This window comes from Pongo pygmaeus, chromosome 4 (assembly GCF_028885625.2).
Source record: "Pongo pygmaeus isolate AG05252 chromosome 4, NHGRI_mPonPyg2-v2.0_pri, whole genome shotgun sequence".
NCBI classification, from domain to species: Eukaryota; Metazoa; Chordata; class Mammalia; order Primates; family Hominidae; genus Pongo; species Pongo pygmaeus.
Window position 1 is genome coordinate 136,500,998 of NC_072377.2, and position 20,179 is coordinate 136,521,176.

At 53.6% G+C, this 20,179-nt stretch overlaps 1 protein-coding gene across 9 annotated transcripts in view; it reads right to left on the reverse strand.

The window, feature by feature from the left end:
* ACSL6 (acyl-CoA synthetase long chain family member 6) overlaps nt 1–19,916 on the reverse strand; it is a 65,105-nt gene extending 45,189 nt beyond the window's left edge. For 2 of the 9 annotated variants that reach the window (XM_054488166.2, XM_054488165.1), the window contains exons 1-2: nt 19,791–19,862; nt 2,067–2,287 (exon numbers count right to left, since the gene is read on the reverse strand). In XM_054488166.2, coding sequence (XP_054344141.1) covers nt 2,067–2,261 — 195 coding nt within the window. In that variant the 5' untranslated portion in view covers nt 2,262–2,287; nt 19,791–19,862. Of the gene's footprint in view, nt 1–2,066; nt 2,288–7,442; nt 7,681–19,530; nt 19,746–19,790 lie in introns of those variants that run through there. The other 7 variants (XM_054488169.2, XM_054488163.2, XM_054488172.1 and 4 more) reach the window with 6 other exon arrangements.
* Nucleotides 19,917–20,179: the final 263 nt, after the last annotated feature.

The window sequence follows — 20,179 nt, forward strand, 5'->3', positions numbered from 1 at the left end:
AGAGAAGCTGGGACACATCCAATCAGACCCAGCTGTTACTTGGGCAACAGATATGGTACAAGGAGAGACTGTATGCCAGGGACAGAAGAGGCTCAACACTGGGCGTGTGTGTTATCGATCAGCTGCCAAGCTGGGCTTTGAAGGATGCATGGGGGTTGCCGGACAGAGTGAGGAGGAGGGAACAGCAACCCTGTATAAGCAGCACCACATGCAAATGCACCGGCAGGAGGCACAGGTGCATTTGGGGAACTGTAGGCAATTCATGGAGCTCCAGATGGCAATGGTGGGGGAGGAGGCCAGAGAGGCTGCAGATCAAGGTAGAATCTGGACTTGAGGTTGAGGGTAATGGGGAGCCAGGAAAGGGTTTTAGGCCAGAGGGGGTGACAAGATCTGAATTGTTTCTCACCACACAGCAGGTACAGTCAATGCTGCCAGGCCCGGCCCCTCTTGCCTCTCCCATCTCATTTCCTACCACTGTCTCCTTTGCCTACTCTGGTGCAGCCACTCTGGCTTTCTGGGCTCCTGGGGGATGAGGCAAGGGAGGATGCAGTCATTCCAGGAAGGGAGGCATTAGCTTCATCCCATGTCCTGTCTTCCAGACCCACAAGGTGACTCACTCAGTGGCCCCTACGCACGAGCCAGGGTCATCCCTCTCACCATTCTGATACCATCCAGACCACTGTCACCTCCAACCCAGATGCCTGCAGCTGCTTTCTTACGCTTGCCCCTGTCACACCCACCTTTCTACGGCACAAACTGGCCATGTCTCTCCCTACTGAAAACCTCAAATAGCTCCACGCTGTTCCCTCTGCTGGTCCCTGCACAGTTCACAGGGCTCTGTCCTTGCTGACCTCTCCAGATGTGATATAATCACAAGCTTAACCAAAAACAGCTGTCCTTAGTGACTTCTCTGGGTCATCACACCCAATCTTTACCACACCTTAGAAAGCAGGTGCTCTTTTTATTACACACTTTACAACTGAGACCCCTGAGGCTCAGAGAGTTAAGAAACTGCCCAGGGCCATACAACTCAGAGGCACAGCCAGGCTTCAAACCCAGGACTGCCAGTCACCAAAGGGCATTCTCAACAGCACTTGGCCAGCCCATCTCCGGCCCCTCTCCACTACCTAGCATCCCACACAAAGCCCCCATGTGCACATACCTGCACCTTTGCACATACCATTCTGCTGGAAAAATGCCCTGAAGATCCCAGCCCCTACCTCAACCTGCACCCTCCCCTACAAGGCAAAACATGCTTATGATCGCCAAGGTGCACTGTCAAGAGCAAAAGGCAAGGTGCACAACAGGGTATGTGGTGGATATGAGTTAAAGCGTGGTGAGTGTCTCTACACATCTGCTCATGGCCAGGACAGAGCATTAGCAGGTTGCCTCAGGGGAAGAGAACTGGGAGAGCAAGGAAGAAGACAGAAGCTTTTCAGTACATTCCATTTGTTTGTTCTGGACTATGAGGATACATTATCTATTCCAAATTAACAGAATTAAAGAGGAGAAAAAGCAAATTTTTAAAAGGCAAAAATAAATTCCATAAGCTTAATAATGAAACACGCCTCACCAGTCCTTCCAGGCTTAGCCTAGAACACCCTTGTCCACTGGCACTTGTATTGTCTTCCCCCTGGTGGCACCATGTGTGAGTCCATGTACTCAGGGAGAGCAGGGCCAGGGGTGGGCTGAATCCTGGGTCCCAGCACCAGACCGGGAGAATTTGGGAGGGAATATACCAGGAAGCTCCTCAAGAACCTACTTAGGCTTCCTACTGCAATACCAATGAGCCAAGGCCCTCCTACCCGAGAAGCAGGCAAACCAGAGGCCCAGTGCAAGGCCCAGGTCAGGCTCTGCCCAGAGGCAGTTCCTGGGAGAGGCAGAAGGAGTGCCTGGTAGGAGACCCTGCCCAAGGCTGCTGCAGAGCTAAGTGGCTGACTGCCAGGGGAGACAGACCTTCTCTGGGCCTTGTGAGGTCAAATAAGCCACAAGTCTGGCTTCTACTTCCAAGATGCCTGTCCTCCGCCCCCTACTTTCTGCAGTGGAACGTCTCCTACCCTGCTCACCTCTACTTCTTCTGACTGCATCAGGAGGTTGCATGGCGGCTGCAAGGCCTTTGGCCGGTGAGTGAACCAGTAGGCAAGGATGGCAGCCAGGGCACCCATACTCACGAGGGTGGTGGCCGAGAGGCTGCGGAAAAACTGTCCCAAGTCACCTAGCTCAGGCAGTCGCAGTATCCTCAGGATCTCCTGTGTCTGCATCTTCTCCAGAAGTGAGAGGACAAACTCTGTTGAAAACAAGAGTCAGATGAGGCAAGAGACCTGACGGGCAGGTTAGGGAGGGGTCCTGGGTCACAGGACCTGATATCTGGTCTGAAACACTGCAGGGCAGGCCCTGGGGGAGTTGGGATGTACAGAGTGCACCCCAGAAGCTGGCTACCTAGAAGGGCCTTTCCCAGGAAGAGGCCAGAACCTTCTGCCGTCACACCTGACAGTCAGATATCCTGCCCACTTTTCCTGAGAACCACACGCTCAGGCCCTGGGCCATGGCTGACAGCTGCTTCCATATTTTCCAGGGCCACTGCTCTGGCAGCTCTGGGAATGATGCTTCCTGGACCTCAAGGCCTGGGTGCTCTGTTCTCCTGTGTGACTGCTGTCATAGCATTTTACTTATCTTTGCTCCTGGGGTGTGGAGAAGAGGGAAGGGCAGCAGAAGTGCTCAGCACAGTGCCCACGGGTGAAGAAATGCAGGCTCCTCCCCCTCTACCTCTAATCGCCCAACTCCAGGCCCTGACCCTGAGCAAGAGCAAAGTGGGGGCAGGGCAAAGACTACACATCAGCCCTGACAGATACTCCAGCCCTCATGATGTGAAGGTGAAGACCTATCTGACTGTATGGGCACTATGGCTCTGCACTGTCCCTGAGCGAGTACCAAGAGGACAGCTGGCCCCACCATAACTGGGCCCTGTGTTGTCCTCCCTGATCCCATCAGCAAGTGTTCAGAGGCAAGGCAAGTGGCAGAGGAGAGCAGGTGTTAAACAGGTAGGAAGAGAAACCATGACTCAGAGAGAAATGGCTCAGCGGAGTGCTGTGTGCGCCACCCGGAGGACCAACATCTCCCGCCATGTCACAGATGGCAGCCAGGAAGCCACCCTCACCCACTACAGCCCAAGTGGGTACAGTGGGCCCATCAGGGAGACATGGGAGATGCCCTGGGGTAGACAGAGGGAAGGTCTCTGTGAGAAGCACTGGAGAATGGTTGAAAGAGAAGCAGGCCCCAGGGGCCTGCAGCATCCTCCTCTTGGCCACTAAGTGAGGCAGTGTTGGCAGAGCAAATACACAGCCAGCTTGGCTCAAGGGTTCTGTACCTTGCTTGGAACTGAGGAAAGTATCAAGGGTGGGCCAGGTGATGGGTGCTGGCATCCCCAGTGGAACTCCCTCATGTCACTGCCTAGTAGGACCTGAGGCTAGAGGCACCTACAGGTCTGCCAGCCCAGTGATGGCAGGGTGGGCTCGAGGCTGCCCTGTACCACCACAGGCACCCTCCTCACAGGCCCTCAGCCTTTGGAAGCATGGCTGTGCTTCCAAGAAGGGAAACAAGGAGAATGCAATAGTGGCTACTCTGCAGCCATGGGATATGAGCCAAAAAATTGCTTGACCCCTGAGAGAGGGGAGATCTGCTGAAATCCCAATAAATGGCATTTGTGTTAAACCATAACATCATGACACCAGAGATGAAGTCAGTGATGTGCAAAGTCATTGCAGAGACACACAAAAAACTCTTCAGTTATAATTCCTTCTCCTTCTCTTATGAGCAATGCAAGGTTGAGCCTTTCCTTCTTCTCTGAACCTCCACTTCCCCATCTTTAAAATGAGGGCAGTACCATTTAGACATTTAAAGCCCCTTGCACTGCATCTGGCATATTCAGAGGACTAAAGAGATGGCTAAAGAATATGCTTGTCAAACCAAGAGGACTGCTCAGCCCAGGACACATGAAAAGGGGTCAGGAGCAGGCCTGGTACAAGCACTGGGCAGAGGTGATTTGGCCTGGACACTGTGGCCCCACAGAAGGAGTTTATGCCCTGCAGATGGCACAGCAGGCTGAGTCCTGGGAACACTCATCAGCCACCCACAGGCTCTGGGTGAGCCTCCAGCCAAGTGTGGTATTTTCACTGAGCTCCTGAGCTGGAAATCCAGTTTTAATAGGAGCTTCCTTGAGCTGGGTCAGTTATGAGACCATCCTGGAGGAACAACCCACTCCTAGCATATCCATCCAATTCAGCTTCTGCATAATAAAGCAGAGGCCAAGCTATAGACCACAGTAGATTCACCAGGGAAAATCACTCTGGAGAAGACTCTGGGTAGGTGACTAGGTGGCCTTCTTGGGACATTTACTTCCCTAAGCTATAGATGGGAAGATGAAATCACAGCCAGGCCTATCAGATAAATGACGCACTACTTAGTAGAAATCCAGACACACTCACCAACTCTTAGTGTGGGTTCTGAGCTGATGCACATTTTTCTTAAAGGAGCTGAACTGACTTAATGATCTGAGAAGCCAAGGACCAAGAAACTCATGCCTAGCACGAGGGCTCAGCTGTATACCCCAAAAGTTTTAAAGGGAACCCTGGAAGTATACCTCATTACCACCAGTCCCTGGTCCTTGGCAGATGCTCACAGACTCTGAGATTTGCGTATTGTGGCATTCGGTGCAATGCTAGAGTTTTTACAGAGCACAGCCCAGATTAGCCAAGTCATCCATCTGTCTTTCCACCCATCTGGCAGACCCTCACACAGTCCCTGTTCTCATCTAGCTCAGAGTTGGGCCTGCCCTCGGTCCCATGGGAAGGACACATGAGGAAATGGGCAGTGTTATGATCAGACATGGGGAGCCAGAAAAGCTGCCTGACTCAGGTACGAGGGAGTCAGGGCAGGCTTCTGGCAGGAAGTGATATTGATCCTGAGAATGAAAGATAAAGATGAAAGGGTGGCCTGGCAGAGGAAAGTAAATATACAAAGGCTGGAGTTGAAAGAGCACATGGGACACTTAGGGAACAGAATATTCTGTGCAGAAAATAAGGCACTGAGCCCACAAAATATCATACAAAGATCAGTGCTACAAGTCTGTGAGGCTGGCCTCTTGGATATGCTGAGCTTTCAGTAGTCACCATATTACCATGGTCCTCAGTGGGAGGAAGAAGGGGACTTGGCCTAAAATTCCTGAATTCCTGATGCCTGGGCAGCCTTTTCCTACACACTGTACTGTTTGACCCTCACAACAGCTGCAGGTACTCCCTCTAAGGTGGGAGAACAGAGACTCCACTGGAGAAGGCACCTTGTTCAGCAAGTGAGGCACACAGTAAACAAGTAGTAGAACATGGACTCAAGCCAAAGACTGCAGTCTCAATGCCAGACCCTCATGTGGTATGGCCACCCCAACCCCTGCCAACACTGGGCCCACTCCCACAATCCATCCTTTCCTTCGCATTGGCACTGAACCCACAGACAACCAGCTCCAGCTGCTTGGAAGAGCCCAGGCCCAGGTTCAGGGGCTGGGGGAAGTGCAGGGCCACCAGAGCATGTATGAGGGGACCAGCCAGTTGGGCCAGTCATTTGCTATTTTTCGCTATGGACATGGGTGGGCTTCTTCCTGGCCTCACATCAAGAACTCACCATCTTCTCCTGGCTGAGTCCTTCTCCTCCTACCTGGGGTGATGGAAGGCAGTGTGCAAAGGGCTTGGCTGCCCACTCCTCCTTACAACTTCTACTTAGGTGCTCACCCTGAAGGAGGTATTTGCAGCAGTGGCAGCTCCTCTGGCCTTGAGGCTGGGCCTGTACCCTACCTTGGCTGGGCAGCAACCAGAGGGTCTCGTTCTTTCAGGCTTATCGACCTTCTCAGACAGTCAGAACTGCTTGCATTTACACTGAGGTTCCCTTCAGACCTGGGAGCCACTGCAAGGCAGTGCTGCGAGTCCAGGTCCCCTGAGGACATGGGCCTCAGAGCCAGCCCAAGCCACCAAGCCTTTGGCATGGGGAGGGCAGAGCCTAGGCCTTGGAGTCTGGTCTCATCTCATTATTTCACAGGGCCTTGGCCTCCTCTGACCTCCACACCTCTCTTTTGACCTGGGGTAGGGCTTGGTGGTCTCTAGGGTCCCAGCCGTACTGCCTCCTTCCATACTCCAAGAGACTCTCTTGGCTGCAGCAGAGATGTGCATTGTGTGTGTGTCGGGGGCAAGAGGAGTGTGGCCAGCACTCAAGGGAATCAGTGGTGCTGGTGTTGCCAGGTGAGTGGCTGTATTTGTAAATATTCACCTGGCAGGAGGACCCAGGCATGAACAAGCCACCTAACATGAACTAGCCACCTCCTCCTCTCTTCCTGGAATATCCGACATCTTTTTCTCCAGCACAGACCAGTTCAGAATACCAAGTGGTAGCTAAGGCTGAGGAAACTGGAACTTCCTCCCACCTCAGCATGCCCTCTGCTGATTTAGGGCAATCCAGCATGGGAGAGAACAGGAAGAAAGGAGCCCTGGTGGGAAATATGTTGGCTCCAAGGTGGCGGGGTGGCAGAAGCAAAGCCCCAGAGCACAGTCACTGTGGAAATGGCCCTGGGGACCCTGACATGGCTCCAAGAACTCTCTGCTGGTCCAGCCTCCTAACCTCAATACTCTAGGCTTCACTGTCTAGCTGGATACCCGACCACTCCTCTCTACCCCAACAGCCCCTGGCCTGACAGCCACCACCAAGCACAGCCCAGACTCCCATACCACCCTCTCCATAGGTTTCCTCGCTCTAACAGTTGCTTGTCCTGTTACCAAAGTTATTTCCTGATATGTGGATAGGATCCTGTCATGCCACTGCTCAAAAACCTTATCTGGCTTCCTGTTGCCTTAGGACCAGAGTCCAAACTAATGCTCACACGGAGGCTCTCCATGATCCTCAGATTCTTCCCTTCCCTTTGAATCACTCCAGCTTCCTCTGTATCAGCCTCTCTAATAGGAGTTCATATGATGGAGTTCTGGGCCTCTGCAAACCTCTGAGGTCTTCAAAAAGGGTGGGGAAGCTCAAGCCCAGCCACCAAATCATCAAAGAATCTCCTCAACTCCAAGTGAAGAGCTCTAAAAAGAAAACTACAACCTCTCCCAGGGCCCAGGGACCCTAGCAAATGAGCTTGGGAGAGGACCCAAAGTGGGTATTCCGGTGCTGAACTGACCTGGGTCCAAATCTTGACTCAGTCTCTTGATAGCTGTGTGGCCTTGGGCAGGTCACTTTGCCCCTCTGGGACTCATCTCAAACAAGCTCATGGACAGAGAGTGCAGTGCCAGGCATGTAGTAAGGGAAACACTTAGTAGATAGTAAGTAGCTGAAGCAGTTACTCCATCTCTTTGCAAGCCAAAGGGGCTCAAAGACAACTTGCACAAGTAGATGCATTCACACCCTACCTTTCCAGCAGGCTCCTGGCACTGAGGAGGCGGCTGAGCTCGTCCCACTAGAACCAGCCTCCCTTTATAGGGCCTGTGGGGCCCAGGGAAAGAAGTTACCACATCTTGATCAAAGCACAAAAGTGGCGAAGGCCCTGCCCCGAGTCTGCCCTCCTGGGGACAGTCGATGGCAACAGCCGCCTGCTCTGAGAAGCCGGGTGGTGGTAGAGGCGTTAGCAGTGGTAGCGCAGGCTCCCTGGTGGCTGTGGGAGCAGGTCTGGCAGGGAACAGGGCACAGAGCAGTTCTGTAAGGAGTTGCTGGCCCCTCAAGGCCCCCGCCAGCCCCACCTCCATCTGCATGCAGGGCGGTGCTGGCTCAGATCAGCTCAGAGCCAAGCAACCCAGCTTTAACCCTCACCCTGCCAGCGTGCCAGAGCCTCAGCTTACACCCCCCTGCTTTTCCCCTCACCCCACCCTGTTTGCAGTTCTGAAAGGGAGTTTGCCAAGTAGGTTTCTTAAGAACAAAGCCTCCTTACACATCCATTTGAGACAATGATTAGGGCCAGGCCTTTGCTATGGGCTTGGGACTGCAGTGAGCATGAGTTTATGTGTGTAGGGGGTGGGGGCTGACAGGAAGTAGTGGGGAGTAGGGGATGGGGATGCTAGCTCTCTGGCACTGAGGGCGACTGTACCATCTACCCGGGAGAGTCTGCCTCCAGCCTCTCCCAGGGGCTGCCTCTGCTCCCCACCCCCACAAGGTCACAGCCAATCTACTTGGGAAGAGGAAAGAAATGGCACAGTTCCAGATAAAACATCTGCTTAGGGATGCTCTGGGGAGTGAGGACACTCTGGACCAAGGATCAGAGCCAGCAGGTGGAAGATAGTGGCTGATCTCCACCACAAGACCCCAGGGCAGCACGGCAGCCCTGCTCTCATGCCTGCACTAAGAGATACTGTTGCCTAGCTTGCACAGGAATGGTCACCCTGGAGCCAGAACCCACACCCTTGCCTATTAGGACGGAAGCTGAGCTCTGAAGTCCTGCAGCACCTCTGCCAGACTGAGAGACTGAGGTCCCAGGGGCTCTCGGGGGTCTCACTACTGCAAGATCTGTGAGGCTTAGGGGTGTGGGTGGCTACTTCCATAGCATTTTCACTACTACTTCCATAGCTAACATGCGGCTGAGCACACAAATATGATCACTGCGTATTTTGAATTGGACACTCATTCTGATCATAAGATAGACAGCTAGACTCATGGTGGCAACTGCTAATAAGTAAAAGACAAGTCTAGGCCACAGGACCCAGCTTACCACCATGCCCAGGCCCTACTCACATCAGGTGCTTCTGGGCAATTACGAGTCTGCCTGCACTGGGCCACTGTCCACCCAAATTTAACCCTGCTCCCTTGCTGCAAGAATGTCCCAGGACAGGACCCAGTGCTCTGAGCTCCCTCTTGAAAGCTGTTTGCCCAATTGCCCGGCAAGTCTAGAGCCCACAGGCTTGCAACACCTTCCCTGGAGCTGATAACGGCTTCCACTACTCACCCTACCATCGGGGTGAGCCATGAGAAGAGCGTCCTGCCTCAGCGACCCTCATCTGGAACTTGGCCCTAGCTTCCCCCAACCCACCCTGATTAAAATGAACAAATATCTGAGGACCCCTGATCAACCCAGAAAGTCACTTCCCCTTTCTTCTAGGCAGGACCCTTACTTTTCTCCAAATATCTTCAGAGATGTTTTCAATATGAAAGCTTCCTTTAATGCTTCTCAAGGCAGCCTCTGGGGCAGGAAATCCAGTGGTCAGTGGGAAATCCCACAGAGTGCCAGAGGCATAGAGCTGAGGGAGTAGTTTCATCCCAAGCAGTGTGCAGCCCAGTTGCCAGGTTAAGAAATGCACAGCCTTCACCGTCACACATGTGCAACCCTGACCTGCAGAGGTGCAAACACAGCAGCGCACACTTGCCCAACACCTGCCTTCTCCACACAGGGATTCAAGCTTCTCTGATGTGAGAGAAGGGTTTGCTCTCCATTTTCCTCTTGGTTTTTAATTAGATTCGCAGAACCACATAAGACCAGGGCAGAAATGGAGCAAAGAGCCTCCCCGACTTGGGAATTGCCAGGTGAGACCCACTGTACATCCCCCATGAGATAGAGGCCCAGGATATGATACAGGATTGCCAGGTTACATGGTGGCTCACTTGCCAGGCCTCCCCAAGGAGCCTGATCATAGTTCTGATGGTTCAATTAAGCCCCTTGAATGTAGAAAGGCCCAACTAAGGCTGGCTGTGACTGAGTACAGAGCCACCTGTTGCAACTAGCCCAAGCTCACTGTGAACATGCCTCCCTTTAGCGGCCTCCACTGCCCACTGGCCTCCCCATCCTCATGACAGTACCTCTCAAAAATCTCACTCACCCTAAGCCCTGCTCAGGGAATGTGGGTCCACATTCCTGATGCTAGCACCAGGAAGCCAGGCACAAACAATGCTTTCAGGAACTTTAAAATACGAATAGCCTTGAGAACAGAGGAGCAAACAGATACACAGTGTCTTTCACACGCTCTGAGATAAAGGTTGCCCTCACCATGAATCAGGCAGGACAAAGTTCTCAGAGCAAAGAGGGACAGCAAGGGCTAAAAAAACAGCAGTAGTCCCTTTGGAAATATTTACAGGGTATGATAACCAGGACTGATGGTGTGGACGAGTTCAGATCCTTCCACGCCAAGCCCTGGGACAGCAGGCAGGACCCTAGGAATACTGACCAGGGCCACCATCACCTCACAGGCACAGGGACACTCCCTGGCCAGGCCCTCCTGTGCAGGAAGCCAGATCATGTGGCTGTAACATGATACTTTGCCTTTCTGGCCATGTCCACGTTAGGACTGCTGGTGTCCTCGCCTCAGGAGCAATGATTCATTTCTGCCCCTGGCTCAAACTTAGGACACACTGCAAATTAAGCTTGAACCAGTAAAGCGCATATGGGCTGCTCATGGCGAGGCCATGCACTCAGAGCTCAACTGCAGGTGGCTGGGGTACAAGCAGGATGGGATGCGACCTCCTCCAGCTAGAGGGAAGCTCCTTGAAGTAGGGAGGGTCCTGCCAATATATGGTTGGGGGTCACTGAGGTGGGGGGAGCAACAGAGGGATTTGCTTGCCTGCTTGTTCACTTAGGAGCCCTGCTGGTCTCCTGGGGACACGTGCTAGGGGAGAAATGCACAAAAGACAGAACCTGAGACATCCTTAGCCAGGGAGGGAGAACGCGGAGAGGATCCGAGCTGGGTGGGAAAGGGTAGAGAACAGGGCTATAGAAGAGGGACAGAAGTGGGTTGGTAAGTCACAGGAAGAGTCTCTAAGATGTTGGGGCCCCTGGCAGGAGCCCTCACACAGTGGCGGGAAGGAGGCAGAGGCCTGGCTGCACTGAGGACTGGGGCAGGAAGCTCAGGCTGGCAGGATGGCACTTAGCTATGGGAGAAAGGAAAAAGATGGTGATGGGTACTGTATATCTGCCTCATGCCTTCAGAGTCACAGCCCACAAGCTAATGGCACTCAGCCCTGGGGATGCAAAAGTGCCCCAGGCAAGCTGTGCTCCTCCATCCTTGGCAAAGGGATTGCTGCTACAGCCAGGATCCGGCATGGCTCCTTCACCTACCATTCCAGAGTCATTGAATTTTTTTGTAGACTGGAAAGTGAGCAAGACAAAAAGAGTTTTGCCTTTGGTTAAGGGCACATTTTCTGGCAAATTTGGTAAATAGCTGAATATTCTGGCATCCCCATAGTCTGACAAAATTCCTCTTCTGAATGCCACAAGAAGAAACAAATCTGAATTTCCTCCAGTTTAGCAAAAGACTGTACTAGTCAACGGGAATCTGCCACCTCCTGAATCCCCCCTCTGGAGGTCAGGCGGCACAGCAGCTGCAGCCTTAAGCTGCTCTCCCTCCGGCAGCAAGCGGTCAAGTTCTGCTGTTGTCCTGTGAGAGCCTACAGTGTTCACGGAGTTAACACTAGACTGGAGCGGCTCAGCCCTCAGAGGGCAGGAGCACTGGGAACTCAGGCCTCCTTTTCAAGGCCAGGATGAATGGGAAATATGCAAATGGCCGCCTCCCAGGAGCGGCAGGGGAGGGCCTGCTGCTGGCCGCAGGGCATCACTCTACTTGGGTCTGTCACATGAAAGAGTTTGTATTCCTGCCGCTGGCCGGCTCCTGGCCAGGCTGGGGCTGTTCTCACCAGAAAACAAAAATGTTTTTCAGACCAAAGCAAAACGAGGCCCCAGCTGGCTCAGGCAAGCCATTGGGCGTTGTTCACACTGACCCACTGTGAACACCAATCACTGGGGCTCTCACTTTGCACCCACTGGAAGGGACCCACCATCTTTGGAGAGGGAACTGGAGGCCTCGGTGGCTGCTGAGGAAAGCACTACGTAAGGTTGGAGGGATGGAGGTGGGATCCAGAAAGAGGGTCAGCCCCCCTCTGAGGCTCTGTTGGTTTTGTGCTTTTCAAAAACAGTAGTGGCGGAGTCTGGAGTAGCACCTTTTTTTTGTATAAGGAAACTTCAGTCATTTTCAGTGTTGATGGTAAACATGGAGAAAGAAATGGGAAGAAAAAAGTGCTGGTACACAAGAAGACCCTGCAGTGCACAGAGAGGACTTTTAATAATGGAGGCCACGTGTGTCTTCTGCCTGGTGCCCACACTCCTGCTGCCACAAGTGCCCTCGAGCGGGAGGTGGGGATGAGGGCAGCCCAGAGCCCCATGTGTGGGATCACTAGCTTCCAGGGCTTGTGCTCCTTCTTCAACCAAGGCTCCATGCCAAGGTCAGGCTTCTATCCTTTTTTTTTTTTTGGCTGACTTTCAGCAGCCAGAACACTGCTTCTCTGACACCCCATGGTCACCAGGAGCTGCCTATTAACCACAGCACGGACCTTGTGCCCTGTGGAGCATGGATGCCACTCAGACTCCCACTACCATGAGAAATAGCACAGCAAGATCTCAAGCACACATGTGGCCGTTGAGCCTGAGAGGACATCTAGGACAAAACCACTTTGGAATTGATTTTGAACCAATAGGTGGGTTGGTGGATGCTCCATAGATCTCCTGAAATCCAAGGGAGATATGTCTTGTCAGCCTCTGGAGCTAAGGGAAACTAGTATTCGTTTGGGCCACACAGTATCTTCATGAAGCCAAGGTGCCAGGCACGTCTCTGTGAGAGGTCATGGAACTGTCCGGGGAGCAGAAGCGGGAGGCAGAGGAGACAGGACACTTCAGAATGACCTGGAAAAGTTGGCTCCACAGGTCATAGCCTTCCATATCTGGTCTGTAGCAAGGAGATCGGGGACACATGCACCCAAATCCCCTACCAGCCTACTGGATGGGGGAAGGTCCAACCTCCATTTCTCTCTAAACCCTCCCTGCCACTACAGACAGACCTAGGCTTAGGGGAGTTGGCCTGCAGAATATGCATGAGTTGGCTGGGCGTGGCAGCTCACACCTGTAATCCCAGCACTTTGGGAGGCTGAGATGGGTGGATCACCTGGATCACCTGAGGTCAGGAGTTCGAGAACAGCCTGGCCAACGTGGTAAAACCCCGTCTCTACTAAAAATACAAAAAAATTAGCCGGGTGTGGTGGCAGGCACCTGTAATCCCAGCTACATGGGAGGCTGAGGCAGGAGAATCACTTGAACCCAGGAGGCAGAGGTTGCAGTGAGCCAAGATCACACCATTGTACTCCAGCCTGGGCTACAAGAACAAAGCTCTGTCTCAAAAAAAAGAAAAAAGAAAAAAAATGCGTGAGTTGGAGGTGTCCCCAGAGAATCACATCCAGCCCATCTTCTGAAAAGAACAGTCACCATGAACACTGAAGTTCTCCAGCCACTAAGCAGGGTCCTGGGTTCTATGTGGCTTCATGCAGCATCAGCTCTAGTGGCAGGGCAGAGTGGCCAGAGCTTCTGCCCCTTCCAAAGCAAAGGGGTCACTGCAGGCCTGGATGGGTCTCCACTGAGTCCACTTTCTCCATACTGACAGTTGTCTTCCTCTCACTGGCCTAAAGGCCTTACTCCAGCCAACCTCCCTGTCCAATCTCACTGGCCTGCTCACATGCCACCTTGCTGCTCTCTGTCCCAGCTCTAACTGTCCTTGCTGTGTAGCCTCTAGCTGCCCTTTCTATCCAATATCTAGTTGACCTCACTGTCTCTCCCAGTGACATTTCTGCCTATTTATGAGGCAGGATCTGCAGTCAGTGTCTAGAATGTTCTGCAGCAAAGCTAAGGCTGGGACAGGGGTGTGTGGGCAGGAGGAGTCCCACAGGGGAGTCTCAGCCCCTACAACAGTCCATGAGTTGGAGGGAAAAACAGGGCTTTGTAGCAGAGCTGAGTCTTGATCAGGATGTGGATTCCAAGGAGTCCCTTGGAATCCACATCCTGCACTGGTGGGCCAGGCTGTGCTGAGAGTGAGGCGGGGTCCCAGGCACTGGTCAATAGGGTCTGTCCCAGAGCTGCCCAGTCAACCTGGGCCTGCCTACTCACTCATTTCTCCAATAGCTATCAATTACTAAGTCTGTTCCTGGCCCTAACAGGTGCCAGCCCACATTTGCTTATACCAGGGGCTGAGCACTAAGATGCTGATTGTTCCCTCACTGGCCTGGCTTCCTGCTCTAAATTCCCAGGAGACAGTGATCTCGGAACACAGGCTTAAATGGGCAGATAGCAAATCATAAGCCATTCCCAACTCCCCCAGACGCCCCTACTACATGCCTGGATTAGGTGCAGGGAGAGGAAGGGTATCTCTGGGAAGAGCTGGCAAATAGGGTCAGGTGAGACTTCTTGGGATTTGAAATCCTTCTGGCTCTGAGAGTATTGGTTGGGTCTCAGAATAGATAGCTCAGCTTGGCTTGGAATTTCTGTTCCAATCCACTTCCCATCTTCCCATTTCTGCCCGTCCCAGGCCCCAAGATTCACATGAATTAGGAGCTACACAAAGGAAGTAGGCCCAGGAATAACCACACCTACCACGGATCTCCCGAGGCAGCCGAGCAAATGATGAGGAATCACCCCTGGGCATCCTGAAGGACAACCCCAAGGGCTCAAAGCAGCATCTCATCCACAGCACTCCCCTAACCCCACCAATCTGTGGACACAGTGGATGGTTAGTGGGAACTCTGGTGAGGCCAACGCAAGGAATGGGAGCATCACACCAGACCATCCAGTGAGGTGAGGACCTTGACTGGGAATTCCTCTCATCTATGCTTGGCAGAGTGGCCCAAGCTCCCAATCTGTCAGGAGACTGGAACCTTGGAGCTCTAAGGAAGCAACAGCCCTCAGAGAAGACTCTCTTCCACAAAACCAGTCACCCAGAAGCTGTAGGTTCACTAGTTCATTCATTCATTCAGCAAACACTTCTGGAGCACCTCCCTCTATTCCAGGCTGCACTGGTTCTCAGCACTCAGGGTTCTCCAGTGAAGGGTAACCTGGCCCTGCCTGCAAGGAGTTTACACCTGCTTTTCCCTACTGCTTCTAACATATTGGCATCATCCCCCAGCTGGGCACAGGGCCTGGCATCCTAGCAGGAGCACACTCAAAATCTGTTGTTTACTGATTGACTTGTGATAAGGAAACAGCTTATAAAACGCATTATTAAAATAAATTACTCTCAGGGAATTCTTTAGTTTATGCAATAAACACTTATGTATCCTGTGTGCCCAACTGTGGGTTGGGGACATAGATATGAGACACCTGGCCCTGCCCTCAAGGAGACCATGGACTTGTGGAGGAGGCTTCTGGAGCACAGGAATAGTGTCACCTTGGTCATCCACATGCCCAGTTCTATCCACACCTCCTTGACACAACCACTGCACAGAATAAAGCCAATGCTGCTTGGCCTGTTATCCTAGGCCTGCAGAGCCCACCTCTGGCAACCTCACTGGCCCAGCAGAATTGGTCCTTCAACTTCATTCAGTCCTATTGCCAATCTTCCCTCACACAGGTCCCTTGGCCTGGAATGCCTTTTCTTTTCCTCCTCCCTTTCTGCATGTCAGAATCCTGGATCCCCTTTAAGGAAAGCCTAACACAAGTTATTATAATTTTAGCTAACATGGCTGGCTGATCATGCCTGGTGGTCGCTTCCTGGACTGAAAGTCTGAGAATGTGGCCTGACTCACAGCTCTTACAAGTTGCTTCACCACTGAACCTGTCTGAGTCTCAGGGCCTCACCTAGGCAATGGGGAGAATAGCACACAGTGTTGTGGGAGGATGGAAGGAAAGTTTGGAGAATCATAGACAGGTGCTTGACACATGGTAGGTGCTCAGTGAAACAGCAGCCAAGTCAGCCTGTTTGCAACAGTTAATCCCATAAAAACAACCCTCCACACACACCTAGTGCTTAATGAGTATTTGAGTGCCTACTATGTGCCCAGTGCTGGCTGGATACACAGTGTAGCTTCTGTTATACAAAAGCCTGTAACTTTTGCCCATTTTTATAAACAAGCCAGAGCCTCATGATCACTCACCCCAAGTATGGGACAGTCCTGAGTCCCATCTGGGGCTGTAGCTGAGCCAAATTCAGCCTTCTGAAGGTCAACCTATGAATCCTTACAACCACAAAGGACAGAACACTAGCTGGAGAGCATAATGACTGGGTTCTGCTGCCCCCTGGTGTCAGTATGCTCCTACCATATAGGCTGGAGAGCTGTGAGAAGGTGCTGCGGGCAAAATCCTGCTCCATGCTGGTGCACCTTGTACAAATTCAGGCTTTCTTTGTGAGCCATGTCCCCAGCTGGCCACAGAGCCACCTGTTCTGCCTGGAGCTCTACCATCTGTTCCAATTCATAACTGCCATCTCCAAAACCCTGGGATGGCCCTAGACCTCAAGTCAGTTCTCTACCCTAACGGGAGCCCAGAGTGGGGTAAGGGGAGGATCTCACGGGCCTGAACTAAGCCAAAGTGTGCAAGTCTATGCTTGCCCTAGGCATCTATAGCCAGGAGCATGCCAAACCATTCTTTAGACTGGCAACCTTGTCTCGCCCCACCAGGGCCAGCCCCACTTCTCCTAAGGCAGAGGCCAGGGGTGGGGGCTTATCTCTTCTCCTTACTGGAGCCCAGCCATGACTCAAGCCATCCTTGGACCACATCTATTCTTATCCATAACATCATAACGACCTCCTACTACCCTCCTGGACTCCACTCTCTTCCTCTTGACTCAGCAGCTAAATGGAGGGCTCCTCTACCACCCAAATAAAACCTTCTCCAGAATCTTCTCCCACAACCCACACTGCTCAGGCACAAGACCCTGAAGACTCATCCCCCATTGCAGTTCTTCCACAAACTCTGCTAGTCTGGCTTCCTCCACTTGGATCTTGGCCTCCTTATCTCTGACAAATTCCCCTGAATGCTGCAGAAGCCCACTCAGATGTCACTGATGGTTGGGTATATGATTGAACAGATTAGACCCTGTGGAATGGGGCTGCCTTAGCCTAGAGGAAGGTGTGCCCTTTTAGAAGGTTATCCACCAAGAGTGAGACTTCTTCCTACTTTGCACAAAGGTGCTGTATAGGCAGGCAGAAGCTCTGATCCATTGCTCCCATTGTCCTCTAGGTGTTTATGGCACTGAGGGCATGCCTCCCCAAACCAGACCTAGCATCTGACTCATGCTGGACTTATTTTACTTGTCTCCTTGTTTAGTATTCAACACACAGGTGAGATCTGGGCTGGCCCAGGACTCATTGCTGGCCTCTCCAGCAGGCAACAGGACAGACACAGCCCAGAATAGATGGCTACCTCCCCCAAACAACAGTCAGCTCCTCCTCCTGGTGCATTGCCACACCCCCATCCCTGACTTTATGTCATCTCTCCCTGAGGGCCCTTGAGGGAAACCCTTGCCTGGCCCTACCTTGTCTCCCTAGGGCCAGGTTAGGTGGCAAAAAGCACATAACTCTACTAAAGAGAGACATTGCCTCCTGTTACTGGCTGAGTGGAAGGGATCTGGCAGCTGCCATGGGACCATGGGACCCTGGAGATGACAAGGCAGAGCATGTTCTCAGGTGTGCTCACAGAACTACAGCTCTTAACTCAGGAGTCTCTTCTGCCACCAGAGAAAGGCTGGGGGCCAGGTGGAGTCTCCAGGAGGGTGGATACATAACTTAAAATGCCCCAGCATTTGTCTGGGGTACTCTATCCAATAAGCACCATAGACCAGCCTCAGCCTCTTGCTTTTTGCATTGGGAAGCTCGGTCTCTGTGGAAGCAGCCACTACCTGCCCCAAGAATCGCTCCTGCTTGACGGTTCTGAGGCCCTGTATAGTCTCTCAGTTCGGCAGATCCCCCAGTTTTCCATTAGAGGAGGCAGCTGACCACTTTAGGAAATGCTCCACAAGGAAACAGGACTCCACTTTGAGTCAGTGCCAGCTAACCCTGCTCACAGACAAGGACCCCACAGGGTGAGGGACTTTTTCTCACAGGCTGCTGATGACCCCAGTCACAAGTGGTCTTGCAGCCCCTAGACACCTCCCTGCAGCCACAGAAGACCAAGTCTGCAGAGAGCTGACCTTGGACCCATGGCTGAGTGGGGCCTCCTGAGGGTAGGGCAAAGGGGTCCTGACAGTGGGGAGAGGCTCTGAGACCATCCATCACTCAGGCATTAAATGGTGGCTGTTACGACCACCATCACTATTATTTTAATTAACCTTGCCCTTTACCTCCAACCCCAGCTCTAGCCCTGCCCTTGTCTGCTGGATGTGCCTCAGGACCAGAGTGCCCCTGCACAGCCGGTCACAGACACTGGCAGACAGAAGGAGCTTAGGGAGCCGAGGGGATTAGGGAGGCTTCACTCACTCTCCCAGCTCAGGGGAAGTGTCCCTGTGGCCTAACTTAAGGAAACGGTGGGGGTGAAGGAAGTGATTACTTGGCCCACCAACCCTCCAGGTTCAGCCCTGATCCAGCCAAGCATTTAGCATTCGTTGATCAATTAAAACCTCGAATGGAATCCCAGTCTGCCAGATATCCATGTGACACTAGGCAAGTCAATTGACCTCTGAACTCAGTAAGAAAAGGGATGGTGCCACCGACCTCCTAGGGTTTTCCGTGAATATTAAATAACACGTAAAAAGTCTCAGGTAAGGATTTCGAAAGGGTCAACTTCCTCCTCTTCCTTGGCACAGAGCTTTCTTACCACTTCTGATGGTGCTGTTTGAATGTGAGATAATAATAAACACTAACATTCATAGAGCATTTGCTGTGGCCTAGGACAGGTTTAAGGCCAATTTAAGGATCAAGCACTGCACACAAATTATCAGGCTGAATCTGCACATGGGGGTGGGGGTGGATGGAGGTGGAGATCCTTTAGTGGTATTATATTCTGGAGGACCCCAGGCTCAGAGAGGGGAAGTAGCCGGTGCGGGTAGTAGAACTGGCAGATAAAAGGGCCTGTGGTGAGACTCCAGGTGTGGGTGTATGGGGGGTTGAGGGAGGTACGCGCGGAGGCGGGATCGAGCAGGGGTCCTTGTAGCCGCCTAAGAAGTGCAGTGGTGAGGCTGACTCCTGTGAGGTGGAGGGGAGGGGTCTGGAAACTGGAGACACAGCAGCCCTGGGCAGAGCAGAGGAGCCAGGTGAAACCTACTTTACAGAAATCTTGTCCTCTGGCTGAAGGACGGGCAGGGAGGGGTCGTGAGGAAGCCCCTCGCTGGGATCAGGAAGCCCAGGTCACTCCGGGTTACATAGCTGACCTGCTGTGGGACCTCGAGGATCAACACCCTCGATTTCTGGTCCCAGGAGACGGACAAGGACGCAATGTCTGTTCCTGGCCTTGGCTCAGGGCCTAATCTGATCCGCGGATGGTCCTTGCCATCAGGGAAGGGGGACGCAAGAACTCGGCGGGGGTTTGTGGTGGGGTCGCAGAGAGCAAGCCCCCTATCTCCTTCCGCAGACCCAGGTGCTCCCCAAACCCGGCCCGGAGCCCGCGAGAACTGGGGGCGGAGGGTGTACCTAGGCGGCCCCGGGGACCTTGACGGGACAGCTCAGCAGCAGGGGATGGGGGTTCGGCGGCCGCGGAGATGTTAACACCTCCACCTCGGGCGAAGACCTCATAGCCTGCGGGAGATGGGAGTCCGGGACGCGGACAGGACGAGCACTTACCTACGAATAGCCAGAGGGAGCCCCCCGACACGAGGAAGAAGGTCAGCATGGCGGTCAGCGGGGCCCGGCCCGGCCCGGCCTCCCCGGCCCGCAGCCCCGCAGCCCCGCAGCCCAGCAGCCCCAGCAGTAGCCGCGCCGCCGCCGCCGCTGCCGGGTATTTTTAGCCCCCGCCCTCCGGCCCCGCAGCTCCCGCCTCCCCGCGCCGCTGCGGAGACGACTCAAGGGGGAGGGCGCAACGCGGGCTTGCAACCGAGCCTTACTCCCTGCCCTGCAGCCGGGCCGGGTCTGGGGCTTGCCCCGCGCTGACCGCGGTATCGGAACCGCCAAGCTCCCGGGCGGGGGAGGGGCCCGGCAGCAGAGCGAACCAGCCCTCTCCGGCCCCGCTCCCCAACGTCAGTACCTGGCGTTCTGCGGAAACCGGCTGGAAGGGGGAGCACGGGCGACGAGCGCCAGAGCGTGACATTGAGCCCACCCCGCCGCCACCCACCCCATCAACACGCGACCCTGCCCCCGCGCGACTGGCAGACTGGGTTTTATGGCTGGGCAGGCTCGAATGGCAGCCGGGTCGCGGTTACCTGTCCTAGGAGGTACACACTCCTGTCGGCTGGTGCCCGCTGACACCAACGCCCCCTAGGACCCGAGTTTGCAG